This window comes from Gordionus sp. m RMFG-2023, chromosome 1 (assembly GCF_954871325.1).
Source record: "Gordionus sp. m RMFG-2023 chromosome 1, tfGorSpeb1-WG-v2, whole genome shotgun sequence".
In the NCBI taxonomy this organism is placed as follows: domain Eukaryota; kingdom Metazoa; phylum Nematomorpha; class Gordioida; order Chordodea; family Parachordodidae; genus Gordionus; species Gordionus sp. m RMFG-2023.
The window spans coordinates 63,822,584-63,838,226 of NC_088775.1; the positions used below are offsets into that span (position 1 = coordinate 63,822,584).

The 15,643-nt window shown below is 26.4% G+C and overlaps 1 protein-coding gene across 2 annotated transcripts; it reads left to right on the forward strand.

Moving 5' to 3' along the window:
* The first annotated feature begins 1,224 nt into the window (after nt 1-1,224).
* On the forward strand, nt 1,225-15,343 carry LOC135922147 (phosducin-like protein 3). 2 transcript variants are annotated; one of them, XM_065456564.1, is made up of 6 exons: nt 1,225-1,296; nt 1,341-1,464; nt 1,523-1,607; nt 11,127-11,267; nt 11,873-12,084; nt 15,121-15,343. In XM_065456564.1, exons 1-6 carry the CDS (start codon nt 1,288-1,290, stop codon nt 15,237-15,239), a joined length of 690 nt encoding a protein of 229 aa, XP_065312636.1. In that variant the 5' UTR covers nt 1,225-1,287; the 3' UTR covers nt 15,240-15,343. The 2 variants fall into 2 exon arrangements, with proteins under 2 accessions (XP_065312636.1, XP_065312637.1); XM_065456565.1 differs by having other exon boundaries at nt 11,873-12,008; nt 15,121-15,235.
* The last annotated feature ends 300 nt before the right edge of the window (nt 15,344-15,643 follow it).

Genomic DNA, 15,643 nt, shown 5'->3' on the forward strand with positions numbered 1-15,643 from the left:
TTTTATATATTTATAAATTTATTTTCCCAAAAATCTATAAATTATGATGAATAGTTTTATAAAAAATATCAACTTTCACATTCTTTCTTTTAAATTATTATTTAAGATATATGCATACATATTTGAGGATCAGGGAGTGGAGGGAGGACTAAGGGGGATATTTTTTATTAGCTAAAAATGATATTTACAAAAAGTGAAAAATTTCTGAAGGGGGGGGAATTTCCCTTTGCCCCCCCCCTGGTTACGCCTATGCAACCAATCGACCCAGCAGGTCGACCACAAGTCTACCCAGTAGGCCGAACCAGCAAATCGACCCAGCAGGCCGACTCAGTAAGCCAACCAGGGTCGCCTCAACAGGCCCAATAGGTCGGGCTGGGTCGTGGTCGATTTTTCGACCATGGCTCAGGGTTGTGCCAATTTTTACGACTTCGACTCGGGTTCTTGGTCGAAAAAAACCAACCATTTAACAACACTAGGCTTTAAGGTCATATTATAATATATATCTCTATTTATTTTTGTCTATCTAAAGTGCTAATATACATGTACATTTAAAGATTTAATGTTTAAAGCAATAATTGTAGATCGTGATATGTAAATTGGACATTAGTTATATTAAATTATGTTTAATTTTAAATACATATATATAGATGTATTTTAAATGAAAAGATAATAAAAAAACTTTTTCTTTTTTCTTAAAGATAAAAATTACTCAAACAAATAATTTAAGTTCTTAAATTTACCCAAATAAAGACTGACTTTGTGTCATCGTACATCCATATTTCAAATCTCAATGCAAGACCACCCCACTTGCATTAAATCTCTTAATCTTTCCACCCAGTTTTGATGTAGATTTGTTTGTTCTTTAACAGCATAAAAGTGCCAAAAGCGCATAAACAATGACGAAAATAAGGGTGAACAACGCCCAAAACCTCTGGCTACATTCGCTTAAAATGGTATTCGAGACACAACTGTTACAACATTATCCCTGTTAGTAGTGTTGTTAAACGGCTCGATTTGAGCCGATTTTTAAAAACGGCTAATTCAACATTATAGTCAGGAAAATATTGCCTAAGCGTCGAGATTTCACCAATAGATGCCCAATCCTATGTGCCATCTATGAGCAAAATTTTTAGGCTTGCACAATATTTTTCTGGATAAAATATTGAGTTAGCCGTTTTTAAAAATCGGCTCAAATTGAGCCGTTTAACAACACTACCTGTCAGTCATGACTGTATTCCACTATTTTCTTAAGGGAGTATATTCGTTTAAGAAATTCGAAAAAAAGGAATGGATCAAGTTTTTTATTCATAAATAAAATAGTGTATTTAAGAAAAACCTAGTATGCTCCTGGGAAAACGGAATGGGAAGATGCTTTAATTAAGAAAAATATTATTGAACCAAAAAAGCTTTTTACAGAAAAAGAAATAACAAATATTATCGAAGATGTAGCTAATAATTACAATTGTAATATAATAAATATGATACTAATCATTTTATTGTAAAAAATATTCATAAAATTAAGCCAATAACGATTTTCATGATGGCCAACAAGGATCAAGTAGTGAAGAACTAGATGAAGATAATGATGAATATTTTCAAAAATACAAGTTTGGTTCATAGCTATTAATTATTCTTAAAAACTCTGCTTATTCCTATTATAAATTGTATATATTTTTACATTTATAAAGCAATTAAAGATAATTGAGAAACATAAATTTATATATAGGAATGGGTAAAATGATTTTAAATACTTATATAAATTTTAAAAAACTTTGTTAATATTTAATCAAAAAATATACAGTAAATTATAAAGTTAACACTATAAAATTAAAATTTTTGCATATATTTATATTTTGTTGAAATTAATTGGATAAAATGTTACTATTATATAAAATCAATATTAATTTGGAAGAAAATTAAACATATAACGTATAAACTAATAAGCAAACATGCTGCCTAGAACCAACCCTGGCTGTGGTAAAATCAGCCTGACCATAAAATGGTATATTTAATGGAACATTTAACATTTATTTTCTGGCATATTTTCAATTTATTTTTGGATTAATTTATAAAATATTGTAAAAAAACCACCTGGGTCACAAACAGCCCCATCCATAGCTATGTAGGTGGCATGGTAGGCCACCCCTTAAACCCCTAAATGAACTCTTCCCTCGAATTCCTGGTTATGGGCCTGGCCATAAATTTTGATATCTATATATGAAAATTTATTTTTTAAATTGAAAATTTTTATAAAATCATCATGGAAATTGATTTTCCCATTTTAAAAAGTCTTGAAAAAATCTATGAATAAATATAGTATGCACATTTAATTTTTTTAAATAAAATTTTCACATAAAGAATATCTATTAAAAATGACACTTCCCAAAGACGTTATAATATATGTGGGATTGATTTTGACCTTTATTATATCCAAGTATAAAACAAAATTAATATTATTTACTAAACAATAGCTCAACCTTAGCTTTTGTGGGTAAAAAAATTAAAATTTTCCATAACCAATTATCTTATTTTGATATCACATTTTCCTAAAATGTCAATTTTATTTGACTACATTTTTATTATAGCCACTACTAAATTATAAAAGTATCAAAGCTTTAGCCACAGATATCAAGTCTTATATTTTAAATAAGATAAAAGTTGGTTTTTTATAATAATTTTTTTAATATATATTTTGTTTATTTGATTTTTATTATAATTGCTTTAGTGCTTCTATTTTGTTTTATCTTGAGTTTTGTTACTAATTTTAGAAATTTCCATATTTACTAATAAATCTTTTATTTTTACTGTTTACCAACCAGATTGAAGTATATTACTAAAATATATTATATGCTTTAGAGATCTGCATTAAGCAGGGTTTCGCCCATCTAAGTAGGTGGGTGGGTTAAAAAATTTAAAAAATGGGTGGGCAGGTTAAAAAAATTTTAATCATTTAAGTAAATATTAATAAAAATTTGTTCCTATGAACTTTTTTGGATATTAAAAATTAAAATGCCCTTTTTTTGGTATCAAAAACTTTTTTCTTAAAGTAAAAAAACTTTTTTATATATTTAAAACTACTTTGGTAAAGCTATCAAGATTAGCAAGAAAAATATTGGCAATTCCTGCAAATAGTGCTTCTTCTGAACAAGGATTTAGCATTACTGGAAGGTTTTTAGAACAATGGAAAATATGTTTGAATCCAGAAAATGTCGATTTATTATTATTTTTGTATTATTAATTACATATAATATCAATTTTATATTTATATTATTTTCATAAATATTTTATTTGATCAAATAAATAATCCATAATTTAAATTTTTTTTCATGCTAGTAATTTCCTAAAAACCTTTTGTAGTGGTGTTGCTAAAAAATTTTTTATTAGATGCTTAAAAAATTGAAAGAACGACTATAATTAAATTTTATAATAGCAGGCTTAGGTTAAAAAATTTTAAATAATGAGTAGGCGGGTAAAAAATTTTAGACTAATATGTGGGTGGGCAGGTGCGTTAAATTTTTTAAAACATTGGGTGGGCGGGCTTATGGTCCAAAAACACACCTAATGCAGACCTCTAATCAGCATGACCTGGCCTATGGAAATTTTTATAGGGGTTTTTGCCCCTGTCCATAATTATTTTTACCTGTACAAGTTGTCAGCTCATCCTGGAATAATTTTTTAGAAGAAAAACGACATAAATTTTCCTGATTAACTGCTTTAGAAATATTTTCTAAACTTCGGTAGTCCATAAGTATAATTTAAACAATTTGTCCAGCCTGAAAATCTTTTTCTTAGCTCGGGCTTAGGGAAGGGTTACAATGACCTCTAGTATACTAGATAGCATTATATATAGCCTACATGTTAGAAGCTTTCAAAAGTTTGACAAACTTCATGCTTACGACTGCTTCTGAGATTCACATTCATATCAAATTTTTGAAAATATAGCTCGATTCAAAATATAAAGAGATTTAACTATTTTATTTCTATATCTATTTAATGAATAGGAAAGAACAATGAATATTTATTAAGATCTAGAATAATAAGATTCAAAATTTTTTTGAATCGGGAAAAAAACTTTAATGTATTTAGACATAATTAATATTTGAATCACAACTTAAAATCCGATATTTTCGCCAGTTCCTTTAGCAAAAATTTTACATTTCGCTAAACTTTTATAGTGGTTAATTTTAGTCAAACATTTATCGTGATTACTATTCGGAGCAGACTACATAGCAAAATCCTTACCACGAACTTTTAAGAGTAAATCTATAACAGGGAAACTTTTATAGCGAATCAATAAACGCGAAAATTTTATAGCGTAATTATTATCGCAAAACCCAAATCACATAGACAATAGTGCTAAGTCAATACCGTGATAATATCTAATAATGTAAGTTATTTTGGAATATTTATTTTTAAAACCAGTTTAATAATAAAAAAAAATTTAAAAATAGGAGCTTTTAATTTTTTTTAACCTAAATTTATTTAATGATTTTCAAGTTTAGAAATGGTTTATAAAATTTATTATAGGATTATAATGTTTTAAGTCACCATTCCTCAGAGTTTTATTTTATAAGAATCGCGCAATAGGAACATAGGCTTTTTAAAGAATATGTTGATCATTGGATTTATTAGATCTAGCTAACCTTGATCTTTATGGGAAGCGAAAAAACGCAGAAAATAAAATTTATGGCTTGGATTTGCGGAATTTAGAAGTCGTTATTTTCAGTTCAGATGACATGGATAACTTTAAAGTAAAGGAGTTTATAAAAAAATCTTAACTCCCCACCGATAAATTCTGGTAACGCCACTGCAAATATATAAAATGTAGATAATACACTTTTATAAATGTTTTTTTAATTAAAGTAACTATTTGTTTAAAAGTGTTTCGTGTAAATGACATTTATTTCGTTTGTTAATTAACCCGTAAATAACTCAGCCTTTCAAAGGGTGCTGATGATGGTTAAATGGTAGTAAAATATTTAAAAAAACCTTAGTTCCTACATATTTAAACAGAATATTGACCTCATAGGAATTATTTCATAAACATTGCAACACCTCTAGCTTTATTTCTTTTTATAATATTTGACTGTAAAATTGTTGAATTGAAAAAGAATAATCACCATCATTTGACTGATTATTGGTTATTTGAATTGGATGGACTTTGGAGCTTGATCGTTCATATTCACAAAGAATTTTTCTATCATCTTCAACTTTATCACTATTTTATAAAAATTATGAATGGACAATATAAAATTACAAATTAAGCAGTTTATTTATATAATATTTTATTCTGATTTATTTTCAGTTTTTTATATAAAGTTTATTCAAAGACACAAATATCTTTAAAACCCAGACTTCAATTGGCAGCCTAATTTCTTTAGCTTTGGATCCGAGCACGAGTATATTGACTTTATTTCATTCAAAAACTTGGGCCTCGAACTTGGTCTTTAAGAGATTAGTTTTACCCTTGGAAAAAGGTTAAATTGTGTCATAACACTCACAAGTGACCTTGTGCTCCAAACTCTTACAACCAGTAATATACTCCTTATATTGTATATATAAACAGGGGTAAATCCTTTAACATATCTGATATAATAGCAGCATCTAAAAAAGATTTAAGGGCATCCCATCAACTTTGGAGCCCTTTAGATTACTAAACCCTTATTACAACACCCGGAAATAACCTTAATTTTTGAAAATGGGAAAATTTCTTGCATCCGATTACTTCTGTGTAGACCCTCTCATACGTTAAAAGGGATTTCCTAAAAATGCAAGGGCATATGGAACAATATATATTACCATTTATATTTTTAGCCAAGGTGCCCAATTATCGACCTTTACTCAAGGGTCCAGGATACCAAGAGAATCATACTATTTAAAACTAGCGACGCTATCGCTATTTGTCAAAAAAAGTAGCTCGCTATTAGCTACTATTTTTTAAAAGTAGCTTTAGCTTTTGCAAACAAATTTTTTATTTTTTGCTTATAATGTTATTGTATAGTAAATATATAAAAATCAACATTTATAAATATTAAAATATAGTTAGTTTTGATTATAAAAAAATTTATGTAATAAAAATAAATATTTATGGTAATTTGTTGCATAATAATAAAATCATTTATTATCATCCCCAAGTCTAGAGCGACGATCAGAAAGTATAAGTTTTGCCTTATTAAATCTCTCGACACTAGCACTTGAGGGTAAGGGCGTATTTAATCTTATATACATATTTTTAATATAAGATAGATTATCAATAATTTTATTTGCAAGTACATCGTATGTCTGGCATCCTATTATCATTTTGAGGGCTAATGCCACAGATATTCTTTTTAAAGTTCTAGGGTCTAGCCAATGGCCTGTGATTCCCAAATAAGCTCAAAAATATTTAATCAGATCAATTTATAATTATAAATAAGATTTACCTTCTGTTATGTGTTCAACTATCTCCCGTGGTACATATATATGATATCTCTGATAAGTCTACTATTAGAGCATCTTTCATCATTTTAAAGTTATCTGCTATTTTATTTATTAGTGTCTGGCGGCATAAAATTGTTTTATCAGGGGATAGAGTTTTAATTATCATGGTAAATGATGGATTATCAACTAAGGACATTGGCTAAACTGTATAAATTATAAAATCAACAATAACTTTATCAGCCAATTTCTGGGAAATATTGTCATTTGCATTATTAATTAATTTGGTTTGAATTGAATTAGTCTTTCTGGATGTAGAGCCGCCTATACCAAAATTATTTAGATGTTTCTCCATTTCCTTAAAACTCATGAACAGTCTTATAAGATAAATATTATTAGAATGTAAAAATGACAATTTACCTTTAGGTGTTTCTTGAGGTTATAGCTACTGGATTGATTTGAGGAAATATTTTTTTTTACATTTTAAACAAATAAATTTGAAACAAGTTTTGGTTATATTTATTTAAAAAAAATTTCAAATCTAGGGAATGGGAAATTTGTATTATAGCTATTAAGAAATTTTCTTCCCTGGTATCTTCCATTTCATTAATATCATTGTCTGAATCACTTTCAACGATTTGGTATCCATAGGCGATGACATTTTAAATTATTAACACGTGATTTAGGTTTATAATACAAATGAAAATATAAATTAAAAATATATTTTAATTTCAAAATTAAATAATAAATCATAAAAATTATAATTAATTATGATATTATATTTAAATTTTCGTGTTTACACTTACCTTCATTATATTTTTTAAAAGTAGCGAAGTAGCGCACTAAAAAATTAAATAATTACAAAAAAAGTAGCCGCCATTAGCTATAGCTAGCAAAAAAGTTAGCGCGCTACTTTAACAACTCTGATATTGGAGATGTAAAGGTAGGAAAATTTCCCTTAATATAAATATAATAATTTATTGCAAAAATTATGGTTTATATTTTATAAAATATAATATTTTATTTCAAAATTATGGTTTAGAATTTAATTTATTATACCATAATATTTAAAATAATTTTTATTTTACTCGTAAGCTTTTAAACTTATTTTTTTTAGTGCAACTCATCAAATATATAATTTTAAAAGTAGAAAAACAAAGGTAAAATGTTAAACATTATATTCTCATACATAATATTAATATGATATATTATAGAATTATTAATAATTAATGATATATTTAGATTTGATATAAAGGATCATTTTATTTTAATCATACTATACTATATAACTGGTATAATAATTTATTGATATTAAATTTAAATTAATATGATTGCAATATTTTATAAATGCCCAGGAAAACTTCCAACATATGGAAACATTTTATTAAAGATACAGCTAATAACAAGGGTAAATATGCAAATATTGTCAATTGACATATAATTTCCCAAATTCAACAAAGATGTCTCAGCATATCAAAAATCAAAAGTATATTAAAAGTTTACAATTTAATGAAGTTGATGATAATAATTCTACTGAAGAGGATTTTGTATTATGTATACCAGATTCCAGTAATCCTAATAAATATCCCAAAAATACATAAATAAAATGATTCTAAATACTTTAAAAAAAATACCAATAATTTTAATAATGTATCAGGCACATCTAAAATTAAAATTTTTTTTGACACTGTAACTGAAAAAAATCAAACACAACTTGACATACTTTGGCATTAGCTATTTTTATGTCAAATTGCTATTTTCATTTAGCGAAAATAAATATTTTATTAATTTTGCCTATAAAATTCCATCTAAGATATACAATTAGTAAAACATTATTAGATTTTGAATATAATAAAGGGGCATATATTATCAACAACAAATTCGATACTTTAAAAGATTTTACTCTCATTAGCGATGGCTGGATAAACATTCATGGAGAGTCCATCATTAATTTCATAAATATGACTCCACAGAAACAATTCTCTTTAAATCCATTGACGCAGGATATCGCATCTGAACTGATCAAGGTATTTGAAGAAATTGGTAGTAAAAAAATTTTTAACTAGTAACTGCTAATGCAAAGAATATGAAAAAGGCCTAAGTCTTGTTAAGACAAAATATAATTATGAATGCTTTGAATGTGCCGCACATTGCTTGAATTGCTATTAAAAAGATCATCATAAAAACCAAACAAATACATAAAATTTAATAGTATTTTATTGGCAACTTTTAAAGAAAGGCAAATATTGAAAGGATATAAATCTTCCTTACAAGTCCGATAAGATGGGGAGGTTTTGTTATAATGTTGCAGTATTATGATAAATAAGGAAGTTTTGCAAGAAATTGCTATTTGAAGTTTATTTATAGACAAACAAAGAAGGCTTATTATATTTGATGAAGTAGGATACTGGGGTAAATTAGAGTCTGTGCTGACTTTTTTGGAATTTATAACAAAATTATAATTGTAGAATCGGATAAGCGATATTATCTGACGCACCAGAAATATTTTGGGATATAAAAGATAAACTCAATCAACTTTTATTTTTAATAAAAATGATTTGAAAAGTGTTAAGATGCATATTAATAAACGAAAGAAATTTTGTTGCCGAATATCATTATGCAACAAATCTTCTGGATCCTAGATATTATGGTGTAAATTAAAAGACCGCGAATTCACAGTAACTTTAAATATAATAAATATTATTTCAGGCCAAATCAATTGCGATATTAGAAATTTATGGTGATTTAGCAAAATATCGTTCAAAACAAGGTTTCTATAAAGGAGCTGGCACACGGAAGAACTCGATAGATACCAAACCACTCATATGGTGGAAAGGGTTGTGTACAAATCAACCTCTTTGTCAAGTGACAGTAAGATGTCTTTCGATACAACCCTCAAGTGCCGTCAGAAAGAGTTTGCTCAGCATTTGAAAAAATTCATTCAAAAATGAGTAATAGAATAAAGAATCAAAGTGTTGAAAAATTAATATCAAATCAGGCATAACAATCATTTAAAGGATCACACAAATATAATGTTCAGGACATCATCAAAAGAGTTCAGATTCCTATTTATCAATATCAAGTGATAATGATGATATTTCATTTGCATCCCACGAAGATGTTGATGCCATTTCATTAGCATCCCATGAATTTTAAATGTAATTTATAATACATTTAGTATAATTAATAAAGTTATTCAATAAAAAAAATGAAATGTGTACAAGTGTCTTTTTGTCTTATGTTTAATTATTTTTTTTTCCCTTAGTTCCCCAAATTTAATAAAGTTATTCAATAATAAAAAATTGAAAGGTTTATGGTGTATTTTTTGGTTATTTTTTAATTTTCCCCTTTTTCTCCAATTTTCCCGGGGAAATTTCCCCTGAACCAATTTTCCCGGAATTTACATCTCTAGTGTATATGATTTATTTTTGTAAATTACTCTTATAAATCAATAAAGGATTTTTTGAAAAAGTATTCAAAATATTTAAAATACTTGTGTTGTACTCCAAAAAAATTATTTTATTAATGACTCGAAAATACCAATCAAAATTCATTCATTAAATTAAAATGCATTTGGTTAGTACATCTATTTATATTATACAGTACAAGATTATGTCGAGGCAATGAGTGTTAGTTTTTGTTCTATTTTATTTAATACCATTTTTACGGAGATGGCCATTGGGTCATTCATTTCAACAAAAAAGGCTTTTTGGACTTTCTAATTAAATGAAATTATCATAAAAGTATATTATGAGAAATAGTATGCAATCAATTATTTTAGTCTCTAACTTTGTTTGTTCAATGAGATATTAGAGTTTAAAATGTACTTTCTTAAATTAGCAAAACGCATAAAAATAAAGATTCCTCAAAAAATTTAAGTGGTATAGATTATAGACCTATTTATCATATCATTCGATATCATTGAGTTGCTTTATTTAAAAAAAATTTAATCTCCAGTGTTTTCGGAAAAAGTAAAGGTGAATATTTAATACCGGTGATGCGTTTAAATTTTCTGAGCTTATTTGTTTTTTTGAATTGTATTTATTAAATAAGTATAAATTTATACTAAAAAAATTAGGCTGGGATAAATTTCAAGTTTTTTAAAAATTTTGTCAATAAAAATATTCAAGATAGATGGCATTACGCAAATAATTAATAATAAATTTATTTTAATAAACAATATTTTTATGAACCAAATAGATTAAAAGTTAATTATTTTAAAACTATTTTAGAGGTTTTCAATAATATGATATATTAGTTTTTTTTAAATATTTTTTCTCTTTGTGAAAGTTTATCAAGGCTACTCAAGCTCAAATACCGGATAAATATAATTTATCTCCAAAACAGCTGAGTTTTAAAATTTTTTTTTAAATTGATACAAAATTTCAGGAAATATAAAAGCGCCATCGATACTAAAAAAATCTACAGTTATCTTTTCTGGTAAAGAGTATTTTTTTTAAATTAAAGAACTTCAGGGCTTTCTAATGATACCAAATATAGGCACAATAAATTTTCCGAGTAATCTTTAAGGGAGGGGAGAAGACACTATTTTTTACTCTTTGACCCCTAATATCTCCTGAACTAATTAATTTGAGCAAATAAAAAATAGTAGCACCATTCAGTATACTGAACTATGCAAAATTTTATTTAAAGGAGGGCCAGATGATTCATTACTTAATAAATATATTGCATTAATTTATACATATAAGACAAAAAAAGGCCCAAGATATCATGATGAATAAAAATCAATTGTTTAGCCAAGTTTTAGAGATAACCGGGGAAGATTTTAAAGGTCAAGTTTCCGCTGCCAATCCAAATTTATATGTTTTAGTGCATTTATATCAAAATAGGTAATTACTTTTATTTAAAACTATTAGTTATTTGATTTATACTAATATAGGCAAATTGATAAAATATATTTTGTCTATAGTATTTATTACAAATTATTAGTGTTTTTTAAATTTTATCATAAAAATAATATCATTTCATAAATTTATCGGCTAGTGATCTGCATCGGGCTTAATTTTTCTAGCGCCTGGCCAAAAAAATTTGTCCTGCTAAATCCCGAACTATTTTTCTATTTGTCCCGCGAAGCCCGACCCTAGATAAAGATTCTTTACTTTCCCAGCCCGAATTCATTTAAATATAGATTCTTTTTTTTTCAATATAATTTACATTTTTAACAAATCGAGTTTTTGATCATTCTACAAACAAATAAAAATTGGCTCCTTTTTTCTAGCAGATTTTTTTAAATTATACCAATTTTATTTCAAAATTTAAGCCCAGTACTAATTTTTTTAAAAAAATTTTAAGCCTGACCAGCCCGAACCTAATACATTATAAACTATTTATATTTAATAACAGTGAGATTTTATAAATATTTCTACAGAATTATTAAGTATTAATATATTAAAGATATCAAAATAATTTTTTATTTATTTTGGAAAATTTTAAGTATTCTACCATGCCAGTTAATAAATCGATCTATGGAAGAGCTATCAAAGCTTCACACCTTCAATTCACGATTCAAATTCGTTAAAATTATTAGCACAAGATGCATCCCGAATTTTCCAGACTCAAATTTGCCTCAAGTTTTGATCTACAAAAATGGCAGAATCTTTAAAAATAACCTGGAATCAGTGAATAATAAGTCGTTTGATTTGATAAGTATAGCACTTAAAAAAATATTTAAGTTATATTGCTAAAACAGCCATTAAGATTTTATAAATAATATGCTGCCCTTTATAGTGGTATATACAGAAATTTTTCTAGGGAAGGTGTCCTAATATCTTTATTAAGTGGCGTAACGCAAAAATCTTGTGGCCACCAATTTTTAAATTTTTCAGCAATAAAGTTTAATGATCTAATAACATTTAACAACCAGAAATGTTATCCTAGTTGAGAACTAATAAAATTTAAAAAAAAAAATCATAATCCATTTAAAAATACAATCACTTTCATAAAAACTCGTGAGGGCATATCAGTAAGCAGCTTCGACAAATGTTCAGATATATTTAGTCTCGAGTTCTATTCCTCCTGAAATTGTTGCACTTTTTCACAGACTGTGACATGACTTTTATTATATAAAGGATTCACTATATCATCATCTTTCAAAGTTATTGTAGCAATGCCCAATTTTATAATGCAAATGTATTTCAAATCTGCCAAGCTTCATCAGAGGTTATCCATAGATAAATTTTATACTATGCAAGGCTTAAAATGTGTTTGGTAGTTCTCGTAAAGTGGGAAATTTTACTCCCTATTTTATGAAGGGATCTTAAAATCTAATTCAATATTTCCACCATAAATTTAAAAATCTATTATATAGAGTATATTATAATACACTACTCCACCTCATTGATATCCGACCACTTTCTTATTAAAAGTTTTAATTTAAAAAATAATCAACTCAAAAAAATTACAATAACATTATTGTCTGCAGTAACAATATATAATGAACACAATTTAATAGAAATTTTTATATTATACTTATATGATTTATAATATGTAACTATCAAAATCATTATTTTTTCCAGATATTTTAAAATATTATTATATAGGTCTCGTTTATATAAAGCGCAAAATACATCAATGTCTCAAGCGATGCATAATTCATCACTAAACGAATACATATGTGTATATGCATCACTCGAACGACATTGCGGTACTTCGCGCGCTTAACAAGATATTATTTTTGGCATTAAATGAATAAGATTCTGGCACCCATTCTAGGTTATCGATTTCCATATAAACTCTTAATATATTCTTCAAGTAATCATTTCTTCTATGCCGCTACTTTCTAAGCTATCGTTTGAGTAAGCCCAGTTGTTTTAAATAATATTACAATCAGGAGCATGGTTACAAATTTATTTGGCGGTATGATAAGGAGATTCATTTTGCTGGAAGGTGATAAAATAATTAAAGGATCAGTAATTTTCTGAGGATATCATTTTATTTAAGACATTATTAGAATATTCAAGGCATCGAACCTTATACTTTTGCACTATATGAAAATTTAATGGTTCTTATAAGTAATCAAGATATAAACTGCTCGGGTTCTTATGATCCTACTCAAAACTATATCAAATTTTAATCGTTACGGAATAGTTTTTCTATTGCTCTTTTGCCATTTTCGATATTATAACCCAATTAAATCTTTTCTTCTTTTGTAATGTTGTTAAAAATGTCTTCTTCTAAGGATATTTGTAATAGGATGATGTAAACAAAATTTCAATTTTTATCTTATAGAACGAATATCCTATTTGACTGTGATCTTCTTTGATACGTTCATATGAAAGTGTCCCTCAATTGCAGGAATCTTATCAAATCCTATTTTTGAAGAAACATGCCGATTTTTCATAGAATCCTCCTATTTCAAATTAGTTATCCTTTGAAGTTCCTTTGAAAGGTTTTACCCAGATATTTTTATATTTCTGTTGTATATCTCTAATGTTAGATTAACTTATGGCTAATTAGTTTACTATCTTTTCTTGAATTTTCTTATTAGATAATAGCGATCTCACAAATGCGGATATTTTAAGTTTTACATTCACTAATTTGAAGAAATATTAAATTAAAATATAATTGTATTAAAAATAAGCAGGCAATAGTTATTTTTTAAAAATAGGTATGGGTGAACATTTTGTTGACCTTAGCAGAGTGGGCGGATCTTTTTTTAAAACCTATATTTTCTTTATAATTTTTAAAAATTAAATTCTAAATAAATTTTTACATAATAACTTCATATATATTTATGTATATTGTTTAAGATTTTAATTTTTTTAAGAGATTAATAATTATTTTTGAATGTGAAAATTAATGTAAACTAAAATGGGTGGGATATCAATGAAGTAGGGTAATATAGTGCACTATTTGTTCCAAGATTTAATGTATATATAATCTATGTTTTAAACGATCCAATTAGATTAGAACAATCTGATGGCAAGATATTTTTATTACATTATGTTATGATATCAGACTTCAGTATACGATTGGAAATCTTCACCACTAATCTAATTTACAATAAACAATTATTTGATTCATATAAGACTAAGTTATACATAAACAATCAGGTTTGGTAAGTGGAAGTTGATAATTTGCTGGACCAATTTTTTAATTTATTAAAGTTAAGATTTAGATCCCTGAGCTAACAAAGCGTCAAGTATGATTAATACCTCTAATTTCAACGTTTTTATTAAATATTTCTAAGTCATTTTGAGATGAATAATTAGAAAGCATATTACAATAATAGTGACCTTTAAATTTAACGAAGATGACCACTCCCACCTATGAATTAAATTTCTCCTTTGTAATGAATTAGGGGTTGATTAGGTTCTATAAGGAGACTAACCTAAATAATACAATATAGGCCTATCAAAATTTATACCATATTTTTTTAGATTCGAAATTTACAAATGGTAAATTATTCAATTAGAAAAATTTAAAAGGAATACGAATAAATAAAATCCTGACTAATAAATTTATATTATTTTTAAATATACAAAAATTTTAAATTTTAGTAAATAATGCAATAAAATGTTTGAATTTAATCCTTTTTGTTGTCTTCTTAGAAAAATATCTGGGAAAAAAGAATTCGATTCAAAATTTACGAATATATTATTCGATTATTTTTTTAGGCATAAAATAATGTAATAAGTATTTAATCAAAATATCTTATACTTTTAATTCCCCTCATAAACAAAGGTATTCGAGCTGATTTGGAGAAAATATTGAGCAGCGAATCAAAGGAATCTTCAAAAGTTTCTCAACTTTCCCGACAAAGTGAAATGGAAACTGCCTTAGCCTTTAAAAATTTTAGCTAAATTTAATATTTTTTATATATACTTGTACTAAATTATTAAATAATGCTTTTTTAAAATATACGCTTTCTGAAGTGTTAGTTTTTAATATATTTTTTAACTGAAAATTTGAGATAAATAAAATCATCATTTTTGACTTTGATGCCACTTAATAAAATAATATCGTACCCATAAAATATTATAATATAAAATAAATATTCCCATATAAATTTAGTATTAGTTGTTTTTACACAATAATTTTCATTAATATAATGTCTTATAAATTAGGTCTAGTTTAGGGTGTTATTTTTTGAACAATGCAAAGTATTGTTTTTGCTTGACATTTGAAGTTTTAAGATTTCTCCTACAACTTTAACATCTCTTTTCATTTCATAAGCGTGGTTTTCTGTGGCATTTATAAGGTTAGA